This window comes from Brachycentrus maculatus, unplaced genomic scaffold (genome assembly GCF_059751285.1).
Source record: "Brachycentrus maculatus isolate JH-2025_06_01 unplaced genomic scaffold, ASM5975128v1 h1tg000294l, whole genome shotgun sequence".
Taxonomy (NCBI): Eukaryota; Metazoa; Arthropoda; class Insecta; order Trichoptera; family Brachycentridae; genus Brachycentrus; species Brachycentrus maculatus.
In genome coordinates, this window is record NW_028281045.1 from 349,531 (window position 1) to 363,312 (window position 13,782).

General features: G+C 32.0%; 1 protein-coding gene across 1 annotated transcript in view; it reads right to left on the reverse strand.

Annotated features, from left to right (window-relative positions):
* Positions 1-13,782, reverse strand: part of LOC148304981 (ubiquitin-conjugating enzyme E2 R2) — a 90,895-nt gene that overhangs the window by 70,441 nt on the left and 6,672 nt on the right. Inside the window, exon 2 of the mRNA XM_088267411.1 lies at positions 1,258-1,344. Coding sequence (XP_088123537.1) covers positions 1,258-1,344 — 87 coding nt within the window. The remainder of the gene's footprint in view (positions 1-1,257; positions 1,345-13,782) is intronic.

A 13,782-nucleotide genomic window follows, 5' to 3' on the forward strand; every position in this document is an offset into this window, starting at 1 on the left:
TTATTCTATTATATTATATGAAAGGTGAGAAACTGCTTAGCGTGAAGCGTGAACTCCAAACAAAATTGCTACCACGTGACGGACGTCAATAGACGTCTTTAAACTTTTTATTTGTGGCGTTTAACAGGTAGAGAAATACTTATAAATGAAAGCAGATGAAATTCAATATTAATTTACGTTAAAGCCTAAAACAGGGTTGACACAAATGCGAGAGAAAGTTGGCACGCGAGTTATTTTATGAAATTCGGTCGATCAAACGAAAACAAGACGGATCAATAAACACAAAACAAAAAACTCCTTGTGACTAACTATCTTTTTTTTAAATTACCTTTTAATTCAAAAAAAGGCTTATGCGACACCGCATATCGTGGCCCTACTTAGGCTCCAAGTTGGCAAGTTTAATAGCCTATACCTACTTGTGAGTGGATTTACTCTTTATGTTTAAAGTTACTATAATTGAATGTAATTCATATTATATAGCGTCATTTTCATAAAATCAAGGGCGCTTCACTGTGATTTAATTGGGGAAATGTAATTGTTGAAATGATTTAGCAAACAAATACATGCTTTTTCAGTTTTTTTTTTAAGATCATCTCACAACAGCTGTTGTAGCCGATCGAAACGTGAGACGTCTATAAACAAATTCGTCCGAAATACACAGCCTCTTTTAGACACTCTGGGGCCATATTATTTATTGATTTACACATGAGTAGACAGAGTTAATACACTACACTAAAAATATAAGATTTATTAACATTTTTGTAAAAAAATATAAAAGTAAAAATGACTAACCGCAAAGTAAATGCTTTAAATATTAAGAATATTGAGAATAATGATATTGTGCTTAAAAAAATTGTATCCTTATACTCATTTTTTCTTTATTTTTTATTAAAGAAATCATTAAAATAACAACAGCAAAATATTTTAAATTCTTGATTTTTGCGCAAAAATTCAATTTGCACTCTTCATTCACAACCCTGAGAACCGATAATAAGTAGTGTGAGAAGTAAACCAAAGAACAAAATGAACATTGTCAAACGAAAAAAGACTTGAAACGTTACTATGTACGAAAAAAATTATACATAATAAAAAAGTTATCCTGGTAGCATTAAACCCATATGGGCACATCATCCATCATGCAAAAATCCACATGAAAGATATTTTAAGTACGTACGTAAATACTTTGCTTATAAGATCGATCAGCTCGACATATATTGGGAGCGCTTAGACATAGTATTAAATGTAAATATTTCTTACCTCATAGACATTAGGGTGCCAGACTTTTGTTAAAAATCGTATAGACGGCGGCGAATACGGGTAATCCGGGGGGAATTTCATGTGGGCCTGAAATAAAAAAAGGAAACATTATGGAACAAGAAAAATAAAATAAATACAACATTTTGAATGTGTCCAAATACATACAATTTGAATAATTACAGTAAATTTAGATAATTTATATAGCGGCATTTTCGTTAAATACTACCTCAAGAGCGCTTCACTGTGAATGAATTGGGGAAAAGAAGATGGTGGAAATGATTTAGCAAACAAATATGTTTTTAATTTTTTTCTAACTACTGGTGTACCATCTCACTCTAACTATTTCTAACTACTGGTGGAAAGCATTCCACGCCATAGGTCCCGCAACAGCAAAGGCATGCTCGCCAAATGGTAGAAGTGTACATTGTTGTCAATCATATATAGAATGGTGAACGTTGTGGGTGTGTAAAGTGATCACTTAACCAGCCTATGTCAGGTCATAAGCCTTGTCAGGTCACTTAACCAGCCTGTCAGGTCATAAACCCAGAATTCCATATTCTTCTTCATCCACGTTGAGATGTCAAAAAAAACGTTAAAAATAAATACATTAAACCATACGGCATTTGAACCTCAGAAGCTTGTACACTTTACGTTAAAATTTGGAAGGTTTACTGCTAATAAATTTAGTCGATACATTTTTCTGAATGAACTGACAGATGGTGCTGCCATCTGTTATATAAAATTAGATTATTCGTGTCTGTTAGGACATCAATGGTAATTATTTCAATAAAACGTTTTTTAAATAATAGACAAATAACGTTTTTTTTACTTTCATTTTTTAAAGGAATAACCCGCAAATCCTCGTCTCTTAGGGAAGGTAGATTCCTGAATTTATTTTGCAATTGGCGGGAATCGAACCCACGCGTCAGTTTCAAAGTCGAGCGTCTACCTTACTACACCACGGCGCCTCTCCAATTACGATTTAACGTGGTTAGTGTCGTGGACTATGTTTTTAATATTGATGGCTCACGAAAATTGTACGAAACTGAAATACATATTTGTGATATTTAAAAAAAAAATGTCTTAATTGTTCCACCTTCATTTTAATACTACATTTTATAATACACATAATATTACATAGTACATTTTTAATACTACTAGTTTCTATGCCTTGTCTTCATGTAAGTTACTATTACGGCACAACGCTCCATAGTAAAAAATAGCAGCAAGCACTTTTAGAGACTAACCCTTAGTTTGTATTTTACATTTGAAATACCCCGCCAATTCATATTTCAATTAAACACATACGCAGAAATTGAACTGTATCGGGGATGAAACGGACCCCAGACAAAACGACCCCCGAATATTACGAGCGCGTGTTGTATAACCCTTCTGGATTATTGATCCGCAGTGGGAAGCACATTCAAAACTGTTCCTATTTAAATGTAACTATCGTTTCATGAAGCTGAATTCAAACGGAACATACTATTCACAATACGTCGTGTCGGGTTGTGGTCCCGTGGTTAGTGTCGCGGGCTCTTAAATCGGAGTTTCTGGATTCGAACCCACTCTCCCACAATTTGATACCTTTATTGTTAAATAATAAGCTACTTTCTTCTTCTCCGTCTTATTCCTCATTGCTGAGGGTTGTGACCCTTGCAGATGCAATAACTCTTCTCCAGTTATCCCTTGACTGCGCTGCACGTAGCGCTCCAACCACTGAGGCGCCTGCTGCTGCCTTAATTTGATCGGTCCATCGTGTGGGGATCTTCCTCTCCCTCTCTTTCCCTCCAGGCTACCGATCACAACTAGTCGTTCCAGGCTATTCTCATTGCCACGCGCAACGTGTCCAAAGAACTGGAGAATCCGTCGAGTACAGATATTGGCCGGAGTCAAGCCATCCAAGCGTAGTTCCTGGCGAAGCTACTTAGGCTCACAGAAATAATTTGAAATTAAGAAAGGTGTGTTGAGATGGTTTGGGTATGTGAACCGAATGAACGAAGAAAGGATAGTTAAAAAAAATATGTGGCGAATGTGGTTGGTAATAGAAGAAGAGGAAGACTGAGGAAAACTTGGCATGAACAAGTTTTCCTCGGGTTGTGATCCTGCGGTTAGTGTCGCGGACTCTCGAGTCATAGTTTCTGATTTCGAACCCACTCTACCACAATTTGATACATATTATTTAATAATGAGCCGCTTAGGCTCACAGAAATAGTAGGAAAATTGAAGTATTTTTGTAAATAATAAAATCACAAATATTTATCTTTAAAAAAAAAAAAAAAATATATATATATATATATATATATATATATATATATATATATATATATATATATATATATATATATATATATATATATATGTATATATATATACATATATACATATATACATATATATACATATATATATATACATATATATATATATATATATATATATATATATATATATATATATATATATATATATATATATATATATATATATATATATATACATATATACAATATATATATATATATATATATATATATATATATATATATATTTATTTATTTTATTTTTTTTTTTGAGTGTGTCCAAATCAATATTCATGAATCTGGATTCGTCCACTTAGGAGTTATTTATTACTAACTATCAAAAGTCAAAAATAAAATAAATATACAAAAATAAACAAACATGTGATAAAATATTTTTCAATTTATTTTCTAAAAAAAAAACAAATACCAATATATTCTAAAAAACTTTTTTAGCGTGAGCACAGGTTCAGCTCTAAGCGCAGCCGAACGCGTTGTGATTCGAACGCCCGAGATCTAGGTCTTAATGAAATAACACAAAACGAAATACGTCTCAGCAGAGGTACAATATAATACTTCGTGAAACCGTTATAGGATAGGATAGTAGCGGCCAAATACGTGAAGAGAAACAAAAGCCGATAACGGTGAAACATGGGATCACTTTTGACTACGGCAGGGGTCAGCAACCTCTTGGACCAAAAAAAACAAACGTGAGTACCAAAACGGTTTGGAAATTTTCGGGAGCCAATTTTTAATTTACAATAATTTAATTTAATGTATTGAATGTTCAAAGAAACATTCAATAAATTCAATGACAGTGTTTTTAGGTAATAGATTTTTAATCGAATATATCATAAATGTATAAATCAGCGCAAAAAAGATTTTGATAGCGCCTTTTTCTGTAACAATTAAAATATATATTTAGTTTTTTAAATAAACAGTTTTTTCCATTAAAAAAAATAATAAAAATAAACAAGTTTTTTTTTAATATCTGTGTTACTCAAAAAATAATTAAAAGCTTCAACAATTTACGTATTTTACTATGCATGTTTACTATGCATTTATTGAGTAAAGAAGACAGAGTAAAACTAAAGAACATATTTCAGATCAATTAGAAACTAAGATCTGGTGGTGTCAAAAGTCTGCGAAATCGGAGGGCATTTATGACTAGATAAATGGATATGAAGGAGGCGAGGAGTGCATGACAGGAGAGTGTGCCATCCCATCCTTTCTGCCTGCCCTTGCGGAGAAACGGCGTGTTGGTAGAAGTAGTAGTAGTACATATTTAAAAGTTTTATGCACAGAATAATTTTAAAAAATAAACGAAATTTATGTAAAAAACGTCATTTTCAATCTGACAAAGAAAAAGCAACACGAATTGACTAAAGAGCCACATGTGGCTCGCGAGCCACACGTTGCCGACCCCTGAACTACGGCTTAACTCGTTATTCAGTCTTAAGATTATCTAGGTACAAATTTAGAAATCTGTTAAGGTGACCCGCTCACCAAAAGGAAAACTGACGATAGTACATGTAAAAAATACAACCTAATGTTCGAATCGCCTCTTTAGCTGAAAGGCACGAAAAAAGTCTAGGGATTGTTTACATTTGGCTTGACAAAACTTTGAATAAGGTTTGTTCCATCCATTTCACGGGCCAGTGGTTAGTTTCCAAAGAGATATCGTCGCTTTTCCTGCCTTCACAAAGGAATTATACTATTTTAAAAATAAATTTAAAAAACTTGACTAATCAATATTTTTTGTAGCCAAACGAATAGTGGACTGAGCGGTTCGTGCGTTCTTGGTTTTTTGTAATACGGAAAAGCAACTCGACGTGCAGTAAACGACAATGTCTGGTGATAAAACTATAAAATTTATTTTTAACTACCAATAAACGAATGATTGCAATATTTTATTGTAGCGGTTGTGCAAGGAATCGAGATGATTTATTTTCATTTATTAATTTAAAAAAAAACTAATATAATAAAATGGCATAAATGAGTGCGAGTAAAAACAATGACGCCATTGTTGTTTTCCACATAACGAACTAACGATGAGTATCTGCCTACTTTTGTTCAAAGAAATTTCACAATTTCCAAAAATATAAAAAGGCCGGTTACCAACCAAATTCCCTACGTTTTTTAATGCAAATAGTATGTCTCGCTTTTGATAAAATAATCAAAAGCGAATAGTATGTTTGTAAACTTATATTTAAATATAATACTATATTTACCATACACACACACATGTATTTCATTCATTCAAACCCTTATCCGCACCCCAATGGTGCATAGGGCACTGCATCATATAAACGCAGTGTTATCTTGATCATTAACATGTGGGGGAAAGCTCTCTGCTTCTGGTACCAATCCAGGGTAATATTGATTAAATATTAGAGTGAAAAAATCACTTATATTTATTTGACCCCCTCCTGGGAATCGAACCCGGGACCTCCAGCACGGTAGCTTAACACCATAAACATCACACCACGAAGGCCATTACAAAAGTCTTTTATTAATTCACAACATTTTGTGTGTGTCCAAATACTTGTTCACAAGTTTGGGTTTCATACACTTAGAGTTATTTTAATATTTTTGACATCCCATCATATATGAAGAAGAATAAGTCTGGTTCCTTACAGGGCTTATGACCTCTCATAGGTTGGTTAAGTGATCACTTTACACACGTGCAATATTCACCACTCTACCCATGACAACCACACTACTCAAATTATATTATATCGTACATATGATTACATTCTTGTTGTTGGTATCACTGATTGGATAATTCGTGATTTCCTTCTAGACCTATCGAAACAATAGCTAACGAAACAGTTCTCCATAAAGCGTGGCGAAGAAATAAGATTACTCTATTAGGGCGCTTGTACACTACGCGGAATTTTGGAAACTGTCGTAGTCGCTTTTATTTTTCAAAACCGGACTGCCGGACGGTAAAATTCCGTGTAGTGCACAAGCGCTCGTAGGGTCAAGAACGCAATGTCTAGTAAAATATATGGATCATTCACTATTTTAAAAAAAACGGGCTGCCGTGCGGTAAAATTCCGTGTAATGCACAAACGCTCATAGACGGTTTTGTGCGTAAGATTTCATCGATAGGTCAATCATAGATGAAAAAGAATATGGAAGTCTGGGTATTTACAGGGCCCGTGACCTGTCGTAGGCTGGTAAAGTGGTCAATTTGCACAGGTGCAACACTTCCAGATTTTTTTTCATCTATGTCAAGATGTAAAAATGTAAAAAAAAACCCCAACGCTTGATCGGTCGTAGTCGTTTTTATTTAAAAAAAAAACGGACTACCGGACGGTAAAATTCCGTGTAGTGCACAAGCGCTCTTACTCGGCGAAAGTAATACTGTCGTCTTCATTAAATTTGTTCCGGGGAAATGAAATTTGGAACCGAATACTAAATACTATATGTTTTCCGACGAAAAGACTTTATGAGAAAACTTTTTACTTTTATTTGGCCCGTCACTAGTAATTGGGTAAGCAACCAACCGAGGCTATCGCAGTTCGTTCATCAATCACAATAAAATTTAGAAAATCTCCAAACAAAGATGTTTTTTTCATACATAATTATTAAAAGCGAGCGAGTGGTTCAATTGAAGAAAAATCTTTACATTATTAATTGCCAACACAAAAAAAAATATGTAAAAATACGCGGTAGGTAGAAAAATATACCACGATAAATAAAATATTTAAGTAAAAGATAATCTTTATAAATAAAAATGTAAATAATTATAAAATATGATCGAAGATGTCGTAAGGTGGGGAAGCAACGAAGGAGACAATGGTATGCGCATGTGAGGAGCATGGAACCATCCAGACTCCCCCACATTGCACTGTACGGCCAACCCCAAGGTAGACGACCCTGGGCAGACCACCAAAGAAATGGATCGATATCGCAGGACGCCAACCCTCTTAAAAACAGGTCCAAGGCCAACACCAAGCAGAAGAAGAAGAAGAAATTTTAAATAAAACTAAAACTTTGTTTTCAGCCACTTTTCTTCATCTTCAGGGATAGGGTCTATCCTCGAAGATGACAAGGTTTTATAAAATGTAGACTACTGTAGTCTACAGTTCACCTAGTGATGGAATGGTTATTCCGAAACCGGCAGTCATGAAGTAGTGTTTTAAAGTGGTATTACGCAAAGTGAACGAATGAATGATGAAGACAGTGTTATACTACCATACCACAAAGATAAAATGCTTATAAGATGCTTTTAATGTAAAAAATATATATACTTAATATATAAAATATCTTTGGTAAGCCTACCAAACAAAAACTAGTTCTAAATAAAGTCAAAACTAGTTTTAAAAAAATATGACTGCTCAATAAATACAGTGGAACCTCTCATAACGAGCATAATTCGTTCCAGAATCTTACTCGTTAAGCGAACATTTTTGTTTAGACGGGCGCGGAAGTCCCGCCTCACAAGTGAATATCGTGAAAAAGGGACTTGCCCTTTCTCTGTAACTCGTTATGCGAAACATCGCTCGTTAATAGAGCAACATTTTCACTTAACTTTTTTTTTTGCTCGCTATGCGAATGACTCGTTATGAGAGGTTCCACTGTATGCAGCTGATCATCTTAGGTGTATCCCAAGTATTAGAGTATCACATTTACGATTACTTCCTGTTGCCTGATCCAGAGTACGGAAGGCAAGGCAAGGTGAAGTCCTAAGAAGATGAAGTTCTGAAACAAGTTTCCTTTTTGGGGCGACCTCCAACAGCTCAGCTGGTGCGGTCATCTCGACGGAGGGTCAAACTGGTCCAGACCAACGAAATAGTATCAAAAATATTAATATTATTATTATATTTAAAATTTAAGTTTTACTTAGTAAATACAAATGATGCGGAATGCATCGAAATACGTGTCACAGTAGATTTTAACCCTCCTATCCCGGTGTTGTGTACCTAGTACACATTGCTTCTAATAACCATCAATATCTCTATAAATATAATAAATACAAGGCTAATATTTTAGGTATTCCTCCATTACATAGTTAAGCATTCATTTAAAAAATAATATTAATAATAATCAGAATTTATCGGGTACATCGGAGGTATTTTGTGAATATCGGAAACAAATTCGCGTATAAACAGCGCGTGAAGAGTGTACGGGAACCGCGACACTATATTCGCATCTCACTCTTGCACACTTATACCGTGCAATCGTGAGGAGCTCAAAGCTAGCGGCAGTAGCTCTTGAGTTATCGACAAAGATGGACCTATGCTTGTTCCGTGAGCGTTGCCAGATGGTTTTTTAATGTTTTCAGCAAATAAATCTAAATAATTATAATTTTTTACTACATTTATAATTTATTAAGGGGATTAGCTATCAATTTCCGTATTTTTCCGATTTGAAATCGCTAATTTTTTATTGTGTAGTGACTACCCAACGCCGGGACCCGCGTTTTATTTTAGCACCGGAAGGGAAAGGTTAAAAAATAGTGGTATTTACTAAGTAAAACTTAAATTAATAATGGATAGATTTTACCATAAGGTGACTACCGAATCAATTAATGAAATTATTATTACATCCGATATACTGGGTTATTCACCTTACGGATGAGATGTCAATTTTTAAAGGTAAATTTTTATATCAAGAATTAAATGCAATATGGATACATGCGGTAGTATTTTGGTTGATAAAGCAAAATTTCAAGCCAAGGCAAAAAAGGCCAGTAGGCTAAAATAATCGTCATTTACAAACAATGAGGGACAATTCACCTTAATAATGATTAAGCCACGAAAAAACGATAATGATGCATATCCGCCGGGCCAATGGCCGAACGTGACGACATTATATAACAAACAAAAACATTTTAACAAATATTTTTTTTCCCAGTATGTGTGCCTCATCGGCTAATGACATTACTAGCATAGGTACAGGCGTTAATAATCGGCTGCAAACAATGTATAGACCATCCACATATATATTTAAGTATGTGTATGTGTATCACCTGTAGGGCGTTTGTGCACTACACGGAATTTTACCGTCCGGCACTTCAATTAGCGTGATAAAACGGATGATTGGCTTGTGCTTTTGTCCATCTTTTTCGGATCGGTGCTCTTGATCTGTGCGTGATCACGATGTGCGTAAATTCGATCACGCTAAACTGTCGTAGTCGCTTTTATTTTTCAAAACCGGACTGCCGGACGGTAAAATTCCGTGTAGTGCACAAGCGCTCGTAAGGTCAAGAACGCAATGTCTAGTAAAAAATATAGATCGTTCACTAGTAAATTTAGATTTTTAGTAGAGACGAATGCGTTGATGAAATAGTATATGGGAGTAAGGGTATTTATAGGTATCAACTATTTTGTACTCAATACAGCTGTTTGAAATTAGTGGGCAGATAGTGCTTGTACATAAAGTAAAAATGAAAACAACATTTATTATTTTTATTTTAAGTTTCACCTGGTAAATACCACTTTTTCTTAAAATCTATTGTGGCACGTGTTTCTGATGAAAATGATGCTGAATGCAACGAAACAATTGTTGCAGAACAAATTTTATGAAATAGTGGTATTGACCAAGTAAAACATATACAACATTTTGAGTGTGTCCAAATACTTGTTCACAAAATCTGGATTATCTCCAATTCTATAAACTTCCAAGAATTCGAGTAGTGTGGTTGTCAATAATGGGTAGAATTGGTTAATGTTACACGTGTGTAAAGTGATCACTTAAACCAGCCTATGACGCCGTGGTCAGCCCCGTAAATGCCCAGATTTTCATATTCTTCTTCATCTTTTATGCGATGTCAAAAAATAAAGTAAAACATAATGTAAAAATTGATAAATATGACACAAACTGACTGCCGAATGAATTGATAAAAAATAAAAGAAATTATAATGAGCGTGATTATTGAAATTGTGGTCCCGTGGTTCGTGTCCCGCCCTTGTAACTAGATTCCCATTTCCAAACGCAAGCCGTTCAGGCTTGACTGAAAAAGAAGTATTTAACTGAAATATTCACGTATTTCATAAGGACAGAAAAAAACAAAAATACAAAACTATTTAATTTTTGTTGTATCATTATAATATACCCGTTATGAGTGTTATTAAACAGATACTTCCGTATTTATAGTATAGCCATACGGAACGAGTGCGCAAGGCTTTCCTACTTGCCCTAATAAGGAGATTCTAGTAACTTGTTATAATATCGCTCACTCCTTTCAAGAACGTCATAAATCAAAATACTTGAATTTTCAGAAGAACGTTTTTAAACTTTAAAAATATAATACAATTGTATTAAAAATAAATATCAAGCCACTTACTGGCCTTTTTACTTTGCAACAGATCTTTTTAGGTAGAACCTGAAGGTTTTTTCTCCATTTGAAAAATATTTAGTATATTTAAAATAATAATTAAACAATACCTTTTCTTCAAAATGCAAAAACAACACTTTCTGCCCTGTAGCGGGTAAATATTAAGTTAAAAATATGGCTCTTTTGCTGGGATATAGTACATTTTCTGGGCATTCCGAAGACATGCACAACTGAAAATTGACGATTTTTGATTTATGACGTTCTTGAAAGGAGTGAGCGATATGTAATAAAGGTTTAGTTACCTCGGAGGTATTGTAGAGCTATGTACGAGTATAATGAGTTATATACTCATTATATACAAAGGATAAATGGACATCGTACAACGACATTTCTTATCTAACAAAAATAAATGAACAACGGATCGATACCAATACTAGAAAGTCAACGGTTTAAGGCCTAGTATTCGATAAATCGCAACAATTTTTTTTCGAACCCCGACAACATTTGAAATATTTGATTTTTTATCTTAAAACACCGTTTTTATATTTAAAGAAAAAAGTTTTCCTTCGAAATGAATATATGGTTTTGAAAAGAAAAGAGTTATTGAAATGTAAAGAGTTAAAAAAAATATAAAAATCTTTTTCAAAATATTATATCACTCACTCCTTTCAACGTCACGTATCAAAAAAACTTGACTTTTCAGGAGATTGTTTTTAAAGTTTAAAAATACAATACAATGTATTAAAAATAAATATCAAGCCATTTATTGAACTTTTTACTGTGCAACAGATCTTTTTAGGTAAAACCTGAATGTTTTTTCTCCATCTGAAAAATATTAAGTGAATTTAAAAAAAAATATTAAAAATACTTTTTCTTCAATATGCAAAAACCACACTTTTTGCCCCGTAGCGGATAAATATTGAGTTAAAAATATACCGCTTTTGCTGGGATATAGTATATTTTCTGGGCATTCCGAAAACCAGCACAACTGAAAATTGACGATTTTTGATATATGACGTTGTTGAAAGGAGTGAGCGATATATTAAAAAAAATCCAATATATTCTTTAAAAAAAAATGAGCGTGGAGACGTGACTTCTCGCGCAGCCGGTCGCTTACTGAATTCTATGTTTGCGAGTAAAGCCTTAACATATTTTTTACCCAAAGAACTTTTCTTATAATCCCTTCAATTAATTAATAGTAAAATTATTTTATTTTTCATTCAACACTGGATTGTTTACTCTACGAATGATATAATATATCAATATATATTATAGGTGTCTCATCTTGATAGGAAGCATCTTTCGTTATCATCATCTTTCATACACATTACTTTTTTTAATTGATCCAATATGAATGTCCAATAATGGGCAGAATGGTGAACACTACGCGAGTGGATAAAGTGGTCACTTAAACCAGCCAAATGCCAGGTGAATGCCCTAGAATGCCCAGACTCTCGTTTTCTTTCGTATATAATGATAGATGCTTCATCTCAAGCAGACACCTTTAATATACACAATTAAATTATTCCTAACTTAGCCATACACTCCTTTTTTATTTCTTAATTTTTTATTACAAAATTTGATAAATATAATAGTTTAAATAAGCAAAACTATATTAAATGAATATGTTTATAAATCATGAGACCCATGGATGTGGACAGACGTAGTATATGTATGCAAAGACAGAGTGACATGGCGTTCTGTCCTCTCTGCTTATCCTTATGGGCGTGCGCTGGAAGAGGAAGGCCTTTGTTCAATACTGGACACAAGAAGAAGGCTAAAGTAAGTAAGGTAAGCTTGTAACGAGTTAAAACAGATATATGCTTGCCATTCTATCCTCTTTGCCAACCCCAGGAGATAATAAATGAATGCATAACTAATAATGTAAACATAGCCCAGTTATTAATCAAATGGGTAAATTTGACACAAAATAATTGTGAAAATAGGTTAATAGGGTAAAAATATATAACAAACTTAGTCATATAGCGTAAACTTAGTCATACAGTAAATACTATTGTGTGCAATATGTTCCAATATCAAGATAAAATAGATAACCTCATAAAGTATCACATATACTATTGGTGGATACGCCTAAGGAAAATATACTATAAATATATAAAATAAAATAAAAATATGGAATTCAAATCAAAGCTAAAAAAACTAAAAGAGTTTCTGCTTAATAAAAAGCTTCTTTTCATCTCACCAATAGATGTCTCTAGTGACCAATAGATGTCTCTAGTGAAGTTCTAGTGATTCAAGAATAATGTTTCAAAATTGGTTTATATATATATATATATATATATATATATATATATATATATATATATATATATATATATATATATATATATATATATATATATATATATATATATATATATATATATATATATATATATATATATATATATATATATATATATATATATATATATATATATATATATATATATATATATATATATATATATATATATATATATATATATATATATATATATATATATATATATATATATATATATATATATATATATATATATATATATATATATATATATATATATATATATATATATATATATATATATATATATATATATATATATATATATATATATATATATATATATATATATATATATATATATATATATATATATATATATATATATATATATATATATATATATATATATATATATATATATATATATATATATATATATATATATATATATATATATATATATATATATATATATATATATATATATATATATATATATATATATATATATATATATATATATATATATATATATATATATATATATATATATATATATATATATATATATATATATATATATTATATATATATATATATATATATATATATATATATATATATATATATATATATATATATTATAT